General features: G+C 50.4%; 1 protein-coding gene across 2 annotated transcripts in view; it reads right to left on the bottom strand.

Moving 5' to 3' along the window:
- ABTB3 (ankyrin repeat and BTB domain containing 3) overlaps nt 1–12,620 on the bottom strand; it is a gene marked incomplete at its 5' end in the record, with an annotated part of 257,601 nt that extends 244,981 nt beyond the window's left edge. For both annotated transcript variants that reach the window (XM_081085183.1, XM_081085184.1), the window contains one exon: nt 11,480–12,620. In XM_081085183.1, the coding sequence (XP_080941309.1) occupies nt 11,480–12,620 (1,141 nt within the window). The remainder of the gene's footprint in view (nt 1–11,479) is intronic.
- Between the last annotated feature and the right edge of the window lie 1,836 nt (nt 12,621–14,456).

Below are 14,456 nucleotides of genomic sequence, written 5' to 3'. Positions count from 1 at the left end.
GGACTAGATGTGGGAATGGTGCGCGCTTTTCTTGCTATGCCAGGGCCTGGCACTTCGTAGACGCTGAACTATTTCCCGAATGAAGGAGGAGAAGGAGAGATGGAGAGAGACCATCAAAACCACAAACAATGAGTCATAAAGGGGCAGATTGGACAAGGGGTTGCTTTATATTTACAATTCTGCATTGCCAATCTGATTAAACTGATTGTTCCCCTATTAGGGGATTTCTCCTGCCATAGGCAGCCAACACGGTGAGTGGGACAGCCTGCTGATGACACGCCAGGGGAGCAGAGTAGGAACCCAGGCTCCTGTACCCCCACTGCAGGGCCTTGAGTGAGTCTTGTTAGCTTCTCAGGGTCAGTGTCCTAGGCTGTGGAGTGAAACAAACAAGACTGATCTCACTGGTGGGATTGGAGGGACTAAGCTGAGAGAATATTGGAAAAGTGCTCAGCACAGATGCTAACACATGGCGGACCACAATGAACAGGACCAATTGTTAATCACAACTAAGGAAAGAGATCAAAGCCTTATTTCTTTTTTTTTTTCCATGACAGCGTGGCATTGCAGACACCAACCTAAGGATTCAGAGAACTGGGGTCCAGGCCCAGCCATGAAGTGAGGACTTTCCACTTTTAAAGTTCATCCGCCGGCAGCTGTGCGCCCACGCATGCATCCTCCTGGTTCTCAGGTGTCTGATTTGCAAAATCGGCCTAACACCCAGGCGGAAGGCAGCGGGGCTGCGCCAGGAGAATTGTGCAGGCCTCTCCCAGCTCTAAGATCCAAGAGGTGAGGCAGCCGCAGCTTTCAAACTCTGAATTAGAGCGAGGGGCCGTCTCACAGGAAGAGAGTGGGTATAAAGGAATAATGAGCCTCCATTCCTTTCTGTTCTTCAAAGAGAAGCTAGCTTTGAAAAGAAGAGATTTTCAGGGCTGAGAATTTGGAAATACAGGGGAAGACTCCCAGCCAGTTAGCAAATAGTTAGCACTGGGCTCTTGGTTTGCCTGTGAGTGAAGTTCCATTAATCAATTGTTCACTTCATAGGCCACAAACATGTATGCAGTGCCCACCACGCGCAAGCACTGTTCTAAGTGTTGGGGTGATAGTGGTGAATTAAACAGACAAATATCCTCGCTCGCAGGGAGTTTACAGTCTATGGCCACATGCATTTGCTGGAAAAAAAAAATACATTTAACTTCAGAGTCTGGGCCACATGCGGCCCATAGACATACAAAGATGACTAAGAAGCAGTCTGACCTATAAAGGTGAACAGGTGCATGGCCTATTCCGTATAACCTGAGGAGAGCTGCAATAGAGGTTTCAGAGGAGTGGAGAAGGCGACACCCAACAATAGCAGCTGCCACACTAAGTGCTTAGAGACATCACAGTATTTTGTTTTATCCCCAAACACCCCTTATTGGTGGGCACTCTTACAGGCGAGGAAACTGAGGCTGAGAGAGAAGCACTTGCCCAAGGGGGCCCAGCCAGGGATGACGCTGGGATGTGAACCCTCGCCGCCTGACCTCAGGCCCTTGGTTAGAGAGCACAATGTACCACGTGGGACTCCTTTCCATAGCACCAACCAGACCAGACATCTGAGTGAGCCAATGATTTACACGACATGAGTCTCCATCCGGGATTAGGAATTCAGATCCTTTCTGTTTATGTCAAGTTGGCTTCGCCACAACACTACTTTGGAAAAATAAACATACTTCTCTAATACAGAGGCAAGCCAGTTTTAGATGCCTGACCTAGGAGAGCCGCAGGTGAATGTGCCAACCTTGAGGAATGAAAGCAAGCGCTTGAGCATCGGAGGCTGGGAAGTGTCTGGCTAGACAGGGTTATTTTTGGTTTGGAGATAGCTTTGACGGGTTGCACCTCTGCTCCCTGTATCAGAAATGCCACCTGGGAAGTGAAGATGCTGCAATGAAGGGGAGCTAAAAGGGAGAGCTTTGCATCAGGAAAAAAAAAAATAAGGCAGAATTGCCAATAATCATGAGGACGGGGAGAGGAGGTATCTTCAACTTTGAAGCATCTGGTATAAGATGGGGGTGAAAATACCTACCTGGCCTTCCTACAGTCACCCTCCCCTTCCTGTCTGCTCTCCACACTGCAATCTACAATGAGCTTTTTAGGACACAAATCTGATCATATCATCTCCCTCCTTAAAACCTTTCAACGCACTCCAGTGTCCTTGGGAAAAGACAAATTCCTTAATCTGGCAGATGCTTGGTCCAACCCTACCCACTCCTCTCACTTCATTCTCCCATTGTAGCCACACTGGCCACTCTCCTCATTATGCTCTCTTCTGCCACAGGGCCTTTGCACATTCTGTTTGTATTCACAGAGTACTCTTTTCAACCAAATGAGCCATGCTTCAGCCTCACTCAAGCCTCACTTTCTTAGCAAAGCCTTCCCTTTCTGCCGACTATATCAAGAGCCTCAGTAGAGACTCCTACAAGCCCATGCATCTCTCTTTTGTAGCAACTATCACAGGTGTAAAGTTACATCTGCATGATTATTTGATGAAAAAACAGTGCACAACCAGCCTGCACTCTCCATGAAGGCAGGGAACCATGTTGCTTTCACGTCTAACACGGTGCCTATAGAAAAGGTCATGATGAATGTAACAAAATCCAACAACGCCAACATTTATTAAGCAATTTCTACATGCCAGGCACTTCCCAACAACCCTATGCATTCGGTTTTATTATCATTCTCATTTAACAAAGGGGGAGACCAAGTCACAGAGAGGTTAGGTAACTTGCCCCATGCTGGGTTTTACACAGCTGGTAAGTGGTCAAACCCTGCAAGTCTGGTTGCTGGCAGACTGGTCGAAGCCTCTCACTCAATAAATGGAGCCGAGTGCCTCCCGCCCCTGCTATCAACTGGACTCAACAGGAATGAGAAAACAACTTTTATTGTGTTCAGCCCGAAGATGTCAGGGTTTATCTGATATAACAACAGCTAGCATTACTCTAACTAATAAGTGGGGTGCTTAAATATGTGGCTTTGGCTTAGAAGTCAGGTAGCGGGTTATTATATCAGAGACTGGAAAACGGGAGACCCATGTTATGCAGCAGTAAAATTTTTGGTGAAACTATAATCTATGAAAACTTAGAAGGTAGAATTCTTGCCCACTGAGCCGGTAAGCTCTCAAGAAAGAGATTTGAAAAAATAATGGTAATAGAGTTTGCTGAGTGTCCCTGGCTGAGTTTAGCATGGTATTCAAGAGAGGAACTCAGGCATGCATTAGCCAGTTTGCAAGTAAAATTGGAAAGGAGGCGTGGAGAGGTGAAAAAGACAACGATTTCTAGACCCCAAGCAATCAGGAAAAAAAGACTAAGAAGACTTTTAAGTGAAATATCAGACTCAGGGGATAAGCTTCCCGGCTAAGCCTCCTGGCCTCAAGGTAGCTGGCGTTAAGTTGAGAGAGAAAGAGAGGCATGGAGTTGAGAAAGCGAAGAAATAATGCAGGCTTCAGAAAGGTCTAGGAAATAACTTTAGGTGTGGCTCCTGGCACACTAGACATCAGAGAGGAAGATGCCAGTTGTTGTGAGGATTACATTGGCAAAATCTATACGCCTAGATTTCAAGTCTTTTACTGTTACAGCATGAAAACTTGGGCCTCCAAAGTTCAAGGGTGGGAACTAGGTTACAAAAGATTTAGAGCCTCAAGGAGACCACAGTCCCCGAGATCCATTGCAGGCATGGTGAAGAAGAACAAGGGACAAAGAAAACCCTCCTAATGGACAGAGCCCAGGGCATGGAGAACAATGAACCAGGCACTTCCTCACAGAGGGCTTAAGCAAGGAACCTCACCCATTTCCAGGGCACACAGTGCTTCCCACACACGGTGCCTGCATGGCAAGATTTCATAACTACTATTAAGGGCCAGTGTCTTCCACTATTGTCTTTTCCTGCTGGATTATCCTCCAGTATGGTCTAGGGCAGGGGTGGGCAAACTTTTTGACTCGAGGGCCACAGTGGGTTCTTAAACTGGACCAGAGAGCCGGAACAAAAGCATGGATGGAGTGTTTGTGTGAACTAATATAAATTCAAAGTAAACATCATTACATAAAAGGGTACGGTCTTTTTTTATTTTAGTTTTATTCATTTCAAACGGGCCGGATCCGGCCCGCGGGCCGTAGTTTGCCCACGGCTGGTCTAGGGGCACAGAGAATGTGTCTATTTTGGCCCATGGGTCCCTGGACCATGAGGAGCCACCCTCCAATAGATAGGACCGAAATCCACCCAAAGATCCTGAACTTGAAGTTGGAAGCAGGGATTGGACAGAATGTGGAAAGGCAAACATGTGTTGTGTGTAAGAAGAAAAATGCATATACATGTTTGGTGGCCAGGGAGCTGATGATACAGCTGGCCAATGATATATGGGCACAAGTGATGAGGTCCCTTGCAGGCTTAACCCACAATGACCTTTTTTTAAAAAAAAGTTAAATATTTATTGTTGAAAGAATTACATATGTCCTACCGCCTCCCCATTGACTCCTTCTAGCCCCCGCCCCTCGCACTCCCCGCCCCCACACACACCTATCCCCATCCCTTCATCACCCTATTGTCTGTGCTATGCATGGGTTATGCATATATGCATACAAGTTCTTTGGTTGATCTCTTCCCACCTACCCACCCACCCTCTGACTTTCTTAAGATTCTCCATACTCTTCTTCCTTCACCTGTTGGCTGGATGAATGTGCAGGAAGACACTGAAGGTCAGGTGTTGACAATAAAAAAGACAAACTCTCCATCAGTCTTGTTACCTAAGTGACCCTCCTGCCTCCTCCCACTCTACCCCTCTGTGCTAATCTGAATAATAAATGACCTTCTATTGTATTAAGCTCCTGAAGATTTTGGGGTTGTCCTTTATAATAGCTAATGTAACTGTAATGATTATAATATATAAAGTTCTTAACACAGTGCCTGGCACATAATAAGCACTATACAAGTGTGGTGGTTATTATTATTATACCCATTTTACAGATAGGGAAACTGCAAGTTACGTTGTGTCCGACTCCAAAGTCAATTACTATTTTGGATTTACCACAGATGATTATCAGAACCATTTTTATAGGTGAGTTTGGTGCCTGGCTCAAGGTCACACATAATAGCAGACCCAGAATTAGAGGCCTTCCTCTTACTCAAAGGCCTTGAGGAAGCTCGCCCCGGGCTCCAGGTCTCCAGGTTAGTCCCTCACTGTTCCATTTGACTAATTCTCTTTTTTACGTCAGGAAACACCCTACTTGCAAAGGCCCCAGCACTGAACTGGCAAGTCTGTATAGAAAACCAAATAACCCTCCACTGACCCAAATTCCAAGTTTTAATTTACACCGAGCTAGTTAATTAAAAACCTGCTCTGTGAGCACAGACACTGCTGTGGCTGGCTCAAGAGACAGCTTTTGCTGTTCTTTGTAAGGAGCAAGGTTTCTTCTGTGACATTTTTGTCCATCACAGTGACAATGCACCACAGAACAGCACAACCAGTCCAGGGACAGGAAAGCTGCCGAATAAAAATTTAGTGCAGAATCAGAATCTATGGGGCAACAGTAAAATAAAAGATCTGAAAATCACCCTACCCACCAAGCAAGTGTTGCAGAGACAAGGACTCATGTTAATTAATGTTTATAAAGTGATTGGGAATCCCTGAAATGAAAGAGACTATTCAAAAATCCCCAAAGCATTATTATTATCATCAGCCCGAATAATCTGTTTTTTTAAGGAAGCCATTATTATCAAATACCTACTATATGGCAGATGTATTCACATACTTAATCTGATTTAATACTTTTAATCACTCTATGTGGTAGGTTTGAGTTTTCTTCTTTTTTTTTTTTTTTTGGCAATCCTCTCTGTGCCGATGAGAAAACCAAACTCAGCAAAATTAAGTCACTTTTTATAAAGTGGCAGAGCCAAACTCCGAGGCCAGAACTTTCTTAGTGTAAAGGTCTCTCCCTTTTATCATGCCACACTGCCTCTTCCAGACACTTTCTGCACTTAAAACAAAAGTTCACTCAAGGATGCCTATGGCTTTTCTTTTTTTGTATGTCCTCTTTTTTACTGAAGTATATTTTGCAATACAGTGAAATGCACATATCTAAAATTTACAAGGCAATGCATTTGGACAGAAGCATATACCTCTGAACCCACACCCCTATTAATATAAGGGGCACTTCTCACACCCCGGAAAGTTCCCTGGTGCCCCTTCATTAACAATGCCTTTAAAAAATACAACAAATAAAATGAGCTACTTTCTGCCCTGCCAGCATGGTTCAGTGTCAACCTACGAACCAGGAGGTCATGTTTCGATTCCTGGTCAGGGCACATGCCCAGGTTGTGGGCTTGATCCCCATTGTGGGGTGTGCAGGAGGCAGCCAATCAATGATTCTTTCTCATCATTGATGTTTCTATCTCTCTCTTCCTCTCTGAAATCAATAAAAATATATATTTTAAAAAATGAGCTACTTTCATTTGACCCAAACAATCTTTTTGTAACTTAGGCAGTGGTGCTGTGCCCATAGGGTCAATCCTTGAGGTGGGAACACTGAATTATTTGATGCTGGAATTATTGGGAAGGGGGATCCATTAAAAATTTTGCATACTGATGGCTCTATCCACACTGAACACATTGGGACCAGTTAATCTGGATGAGACAGAAGTAAGAGACATGATTGTGTCTGGATTACCATGTGTTAGGCACCAGACTGGAATACCCATATATATGTGTGTGTGTGTGTGTGTGTGTGTGTATATATATATATGTATGTATGTATGTATATATATATATATATATATATATGTATATATATATATATATATATAGTCTTATTTGGTCCTCATAATTATTGCTTTCATTTTTACAGCTGAGAACTCTGGGGCTCAGAGAGGTTAGAACACATACCTGAGAACACACAGCTAGAAAATGGCAGCCTTGAAATTCGAAAAGTCTGACTTCAGAAGCCTTTACAGATGCTGATTACAGATGTTGATGGGCAAATTTTACATCCCAAAGATTTAATGGGCCAGTTATATTCATTCAACAAACAGTACTCAGCATCTACAAAGTGCTAGGTGTTGTGCTGGGTGATAAGGAAGGAGAAACAAAGACCAAAGACGAATAAGACACCAGCTGACACTGGAGGTGCCAGGGTACGATGGGGAAACACTTAAGAGGGTCAGGATTCTTGAGGAACAGGGCAAGGGTGTGAAAGGGCCAGGTATGGGGAGTGGGGGCGGGGTTTCTCAAGGAAGGCCTCACAGAGATGCCAGAAAGATCCTTCCCGAGCCAAGCCTTCAGGGATGAGTGCGAACTGGCCAGCTCAGAAGGGGTTTACCAGGTAACAGGACTAGCGCATACACCAGCTTGGTGAGACACTTCCGTCTGCTCCTTGTTTAGCTTTAACAAAATCAACCAAGCCAAATTTTAAAAGCCCAGAGAAATGCAATGCTCACTGGGAACCTCAGCTCTTCCAAACAGCTAAAAATCAACATTAAAAAAACAAGTTCTAAAGAGTAAAACACTCACCACAAACCTCATGCCCTAACCCGTGGTCGGCAAACTGTGCCTCGCGAGCCACATGCGGCTCCTTGGCCCCTTGAGTATAGCTCTTCCTGAGCCTTAGGGGTACCCTAATTAAGTTAATAACAATGTACCTACCTATATAGTTTAAGTTTAAAAAATCTGGCTCTCAAAAGAAATTTCAATCGTTGTACTGTTGATATTTGGCTCTGTTGACTAATGAGTTTGCTGACCACTGCCCTAAGCCCACGCCTGTGATGTTTTGAGAGTGCCCAAGCCCTCATTTAAAGCCAATTGTCTTTTATTTTCTGAGTTGATTTCCACACGACTAGTTGCATGATTCCTCAGGCCTTGGCAACAAATTCGAAGGGTGGACAGGTGCAAAGATGGCAGGAAGAAGGGGCAACCAAGATAGGAAAAAAAAGAGACTTGGAAAGATGAGTCGAAAAACTAAAAATTTGTCCTAGCCCAGTTGTTCTCAACCTTCTTAATGCCGCGACCCTTTAATACAGTTCCTCATGTTGTGGTGACCCCCAATTTCATTGTTACAAATTGAACATAATTAAAGCATAGTGATTACTCACAAAAACAATATGTAATTATGTATGTGTTTTCCGATGGGCTTAAGCAACCCCTGTGAAAGGGTCGTTCGAGACAGGTTGAGAACCGCTGCCCTAGCCAGTTTGGCTCAGTGGATAGAGCATTGGCCTGAGGACTGAAGGGTCCCAGGTTCGATTCTGGCCAAGGGCACATCTCCAGAGGTGGGTGTGCAGGAGGCGGCCAATCAATGATTCTCTCTCATCATTGATGTTTCTATCTCTCTCTTTCCCTCTCTCTTCCTCTCTGAAATCAATAAAAACATAATTTTTTTTAAAAAGAAGCTAAAAAATTCCATAGCTTCTTTCAGGACATCATTGTATAATATAGTACAATAGCTTGCTTAACTCAACAGGCATCTAATAAGCTCCAACTGTGTACCAGGCCCTCTCTTAGGCTTGGCAGGGGATGTGAAAACGTAAAATCTGGCACTGTCCAGTTCAGTTTGGTAGGAACAAAAAGTGTATAAATTGAGACAGGAAGAATGTCAGGGTGTGAAGGGTCTCTTCACATTGTGTATGTAATAAAGGGCAGGAAGGGCTGCCTGAAGACAGGGTAGTCATTTGTCACTAAAGAGCAAGACACTTAAGGAAGATACTTAAGTTCCCCATGCCTCAGTTTCCTCTTGTGTATAATGGGGATAACAGCAGTACCCTTTCAAAGCAATGTTGAAGATGAGATGGGCTGGCATACAGAGTAGTGTAGGATGCCTGTTGTCATTGCCTATGTACCTCACTACTTCCTTCCTCAGTCCTTAGATTTGGTAATTGCTCAATAAATATTGCTGGACAAATGAATTCACACATGAATGGGTAAGTGACGCTACTGAGTCAAAAGGGAAAAAAAATTATTATGTAAGGCATTGAGCTCTTTCATAAGCCTTGCAGACCATGGAAAGACTGCCATGCAAACAGTTGAAGAAACAGGTGTGATGTTTAAGGTATGTTTCAGACACGGAAGAAGTTAATCATTCATTCCTTCACTTTTCTGCATAGATGGCCTGACATTTTAAACAAGCCCAGGAAGTGAGATGAAGAGATCACAATGCAATGAGAGGATATCTCATTCTAAAAGATGGCTGGAGGGGCCCTGAAACCCAGGAGTTAAGCTCTGTGGGAAATGCTGCCGATGACAGCAAACCCCAACCACCACACACTCATCCTGCCCAAAACCAGCGCTGTGGGCTTCTCCTTCCTTAAATTATACTCACTCCCAAAAGGATAAACACAAACATTGTCTTTAAAAGATGTTAAAGATCATAAAAGTCAAACCAGGCTATGAACACAAACAGATGGAGCTACAAGAGGACCTGGGGGTGTCTTACAGATCTCCACCCTTATTTTACAGATATGGAGACTGAGGCCCGGAGGAGGAGGAAAGGGAGTCACCAAAGTCATCATTTCCAGAGAATGGCAGACAGGGGTGGAGCAGGGGGCTCGGATTCCCAAGCTCAAGCCTTCTAAGGGGACTGCATCTTCCTGCCAAAGGAAACCTTGAAGAAAAAAATAAGAGGCGGCTCCAACTCCAGCAGGGGATACCGACTGGGGTGAGGAGGCCCTGGGGGAGGAGAGGCAGTAAAGAGTAAAGAATGATTGTGATGGGGAAGCTAAGAACAAGGCTGGTGAGCACACGCAGTGGGAAGAAATGTCAGCCCCTCTGCGCTTGGCGTGGGGCTAGGAACAATCCGGTCCAATCCAAGCGCCTGGTTTTTGCAGGTGTATCCAACCCCTTCTACACAAACACACGCAAAGACCAATGCCTGCTCCCAGGTGTTTTCGTCTCGGTCGGAATTTCTCGCGGGTGAGTAGGTGGGTGGGGAGGGAAAGCCTCAGAGATACCCTCTCTTTAAGGTAGCGCCCTCGGCCGGCAGCGGAGGAGGAAGAGCTCGAGCAAAGAATCTACCGGATCAACGAGGAAGTCGCGACCCGCCCTCCCCACCCCCCACCACCACCAGAACCACACACCCCCGCTTGGCTCCTTCCTTCCCCTCCCCCAACGGTGATCAGAGCCAGGTGAAGGGACGGAGAGCTGGAGGGCGGGTTTCCGAAAGGCTTCTCTTGGAGACTCTGGGCCCGCGCGCCTGCTCGCTCCTGCGCGCACTCACAGGCACACCTAACACACACGCACGGCCGCGCACACGCTCGCGCGCATGTAGAGATTCACCAACACACACGCACTCGCATGCACACATCTGGTACCCCCAGAGGCCCGGCCGCGCCCGCCCCACCTCCCCTTCAGCCCCCGGGAAATGGACAGGCAGCAACATGAATGAAATCTGCCCAGAAAGACTGCATTTCAGCTCCAACCACGCAACCTCCGGCCAAACCGCCGAATAGAAAACAAAGTTTTATTTCGCTTTTAGACTCTCCAGTTACGCTTCTACCATTTCCTGTGGAAAATGGACGCTTTGAAGTGTCTAGCTCGGCTTTCACAGACAGGACCGCCAGCTCGAGCTCTTGAAAACAAGAGCCCCCCCCCCAACCCCACCCACTCCGCCGCCAGAACTGCAGGTTCAATCCCACCCAGCTCCTGCCTCCAAAACGGGGGGGATGCGGGAAGAATGACGGAACCTGCTGGAAACGACGCCCTACACCGACACCTCCCGCTCCAGGACCCCGCCCCACTCCCATCCTGCTCGGGCCCCTGGCGGTGTTCCTTAAGTCAAGTGGCAATGGCTGCAGCTCCTGCCACACGGCTCCCCAAACGGCACGAGCTGGGAGGTCGAAATTGGGGTAGGGTGTCCATGCACAGCACCCACCAGCTGTGCGCTCTGCCCCGGAAAAACTTGGGACCCATAAGTCTTCCCGCTGCACCTTCTCCCCACACACCCCTCTCCCCTGCTGTCTCAGCGACTAGCGAGCTGAGCTCTCAGGGGTTCTGCCTTTACGCCGCGGGGCCTCTCCACCAGGGGCCCTGACTGCCCCCCAAGGGTACGGGGAAGTGTGGGAACCGGGCGGCGGGGGAAAGAAGGGCCTCCTAGCGAATTCAGGGAGACAAACTCGTGGGCTTGAGAATTTGGCATCTTCAAGGTCAAAAAAACAAGGCTCAGGCAGAAATATGGACTAGGACGCGCAAAGGATCGCACACCTGCCCCCTAACAGGGTGTTGGGTTCTCCGTAAGCAGGCAGGAGGCAGCCCCGCCCGGCCCCGCAGTGTGGGCGGAACCGCGCGCTCTCAGACCTGGGACCTCGGGAGCCGGAGCCCAGGAGGGAACAGGCGGGGTCCCCCCACCTCCAGCTCGGCGGTCCCCTCCGAGGGACGGCCGCGGGTGGCTGGAATGACGCGGGAGGGGGGCGCGAGGCAAACTTGCCAGGAGAGTTGGCCGTGTTGAGCAGCACTCGCGTGGCCACTTACCGCTGGCGTTCTTCCCGCAGATGAGGTGCTGGTAAGGCTGCAGGAGCCCCCAGATCTCGGAGTCGTTGTTGACCGTGTGCTCCAGCGTCTCCACGGTGAACTTGGGCGCCTCGTGGAGTGTGTGGTGGTGATGGTGGTGGTGGTTGGCCGCGGCGGCCGGCGGGGGGGCCGCGGCTGGGGCATTGGCGGCCGGAGGGGCGCAACAGCTGCTGCTCCCGCTGGCGCTGCTGGCCGCGCTGCAGGCGCCGCCGCTCGCCGCTCCCCCTCCGGGTGCCTCCCGCTCCTTCTCCGCCGCGGGGGCCGCGTTGGGGCCCGAGCCCGGGCCTGGGCCGGAGCTGGAGGCCGAGCCGGGGCCGCTGCAACTCCGGGGCAGCCCCGAGGCCACGACTCGCGCGTAGATGTCCCGGAACAGGCTCTCCATGCAGGCCGTCAGGTAGATGGCGGCGTGCTCGTGGATGCGCAGCGCCACGCGGCTGTCCACCATCCAGCGGTACACGCGGCCCACGGAGAAGGTGAGGCCGCAGCGCGCTGACTTGCCGCGGCCCAGGCGGTCGCCGCCGGCGCTGCTCATGTTGTAGAGGGACAGCGCGGCCAGCGCTGCCGCCGTGCAGTGCGCCGCCAGGCTCCAGGACAGCACGATCTCCATGGCGCTCTGGATTTCGTACTTGGTGCACTTAGCGAAGCGCAGGCTGAGGCGCTGCGCCTCCTTGGCGATGCGTACCAGCGCCCGGCTCACCAGCATCGACAGCTTGGCCAGCGCGTCTTTGGGCAGGCCGCCGGGGGCCGCGGGGCCTGCCCGGGGATCCCGCGAGCGCAGCAGCAGCGCCTCCAGCTCCTGGAGGGTCCAGGGGACCTCGTCGAGGTCCGGCAGCAGCCGCGAGCAGTGCTGGCCCGCGCAGTCCAGCCCTTCGGAGTCTTCCACCAGGGCAGTGTTGACGGTGTCAAAGCTGTTGTGCCGGCTGTGCATGGAGTCAGCTAGAGGCGGCCAGCCGCTCCCGCCATACGGGGACGCCGGGTGCGAGTCGGAACAGCACAGGGACAAGTTGGAGGAGCGCACCGAGTCCGCCGCGCCACCATAACCCGAGTCCAGCGTCAGATCCTCCAGCGTTCGGACTACGGGCTTCTTACCTCTCCTGGCCATCGCTGCGCCACTTCATGCTGCGGCCGCCGGAGAGCCGGGGGTGAGGAGCAGCGAGCGGCGGCGGGCGCCGGGGCGCGGGGAGAGCCGAGTCCGCTCCCGCTCGGCTCACTTTGCCACCAGCCGCTACTCCCAAGCGCTACTACTTTCCGCCGCCTCCCCGAGCCGCCGCCGCTGGAATGCACCCGGCAGACCCCGGAGTCATCTTCCAGAGTCCGGGCCGGAGCTGGGCACACCGAAGAGCGGGCCACCGGGACTCGCCCCTTCCTTCCAAAATAAAATAAAAAGTATCTGACCTTCTCCTTCCTGGGCCCGGCCGGGTGCACAAGCCGCCGGGCGCCGCCTCAGTGTTGGTAAGACGGAAATCAACTCGGATGCCGCCGCCGCAGAAGCAGCTCCGGCGGCAGCTGGCTCCCAGCTCCGGGCTCCGGGCTCCGGGCTCCGGGCTCCCGGCTCCCAGATCCCCGCCCGCCCTGCACTGAAGCGCAGCAGCGACCGCGGCGGCTCAATACCCTGGCCAAATCCCGCAAACCCCGGGCAGCCTGCGGGGCGGGCGTATGTAAAGCAGGACCCGAGGAGAGCCAATGGTATCAGAGGATGCTAATTACCTCCCCTTTCTTTTTTTTTTAATTCTTCAGCTCCACGCATCCCCGCCCCTCACACACGCCCCCTGGCTGTAATCAAGGCGACAGGAAGCGGGGAGCAGCCGCCTGAGAATTGGGGTGCAGCGGGGGGGGGGGGGGTGGCTGTGAGAGCGTAGGGACGCAGAAGTCCCTGCTGCTGTCCCTGCCCCTCAGACTCCCAGCTTTGGTAACAGATCGGGAAGGTGGTAGGTTGGGCAGGTGATTCCGCCCTCACCGAGGTGCTCCGCTTGGCTGTTCATACAGTGTCTGCCTGGAGTCGCTGGGCCTGCCGCCGCGTTTCGGATTTCACTTCCTTTTTTCTTTACTACACGAAGCACGTTTTTTTCCTGCCTCTCTACTCTCCCTCACCTTCGGGTACCCAAACCAATGAAGGCGGCCCTCTTTCAGCCCGTTTGCCCCAGTGGAGATAAGAAAGCAGGCGAGCTGAGGGACCAGAGAGATGAGACCGCTGGAAAGCCGAATCTCTGGACTGTAGCCACCTGCCATCAGGGCACATTAACTAGGTACCTTTCAGTAGCCAAGAAGACCCTGCGCCCATCCTTCAAACCCTGGAGGGGGGGGGGGGGGTAGAGGGAAGGCTCATGTCCCACTTTGCTGTCCTGGTGGGTATGGTTCTAGGCAGTTCAGCCTTTAAAAAGGTAAATTTGCACCGAGGGGAGTTTACTGTTTGACTAAAGAAAGATACAACGTATATGCGTGACTTGGCTGCATGTATGTCAAATGGCATCGTCTTGTTTGTCTCCACCCACCAGGCCAGAAACCATATCTTCTTTCCCTGGGTACTCCCAGCTCCCACACAACATCCGCCTGGGATAGGACACCCTCTTCCTCTGGCTGGCTAGAATTTTCAGCGTAGAAGTCCCCTCCTGTAGCAAGGTAGCCCAGATCCTTCAATGCTGGCTTGGGTGCTTGGACTGACCCCCACTCCCCACACACACACCTCATGCCTTTTGTGACTGTTGGTTTAAGATTTCTAACTTGCACATTGGACTATGGGTTCCCCATGCATAAGCCCTCAGTAAATGTGTTGTAAGTGGGTGGATGGAGGAAGGCCATACTTTTGAACTGTAGGTTTGATGGTTCAACAATAGACTTTCCCAGATAACCCAGGAGATTGTCTGATGTTTCTCATATCTGTCAACACAAATCCACCATCACCCCTCCCTTCACATCAATGAACCACCCTCACCCTGTA

Source organism: Myotis nattereri, assembly GCF_964212035.1.
Source record: "Myotis nattereri genome assembly, chromosome: 2".
NCBI classification, from domain to species: Eukaryota; Metazoa; Chordata; class Mammalia; order Chiroptera; family Vespertilionidae; genus Myotis; species Myotis nattereri.
Note: the sequence above shows the minus strand (reverse complement) of the source record. Positions and strands in the feature narration are given on the sequence as shown.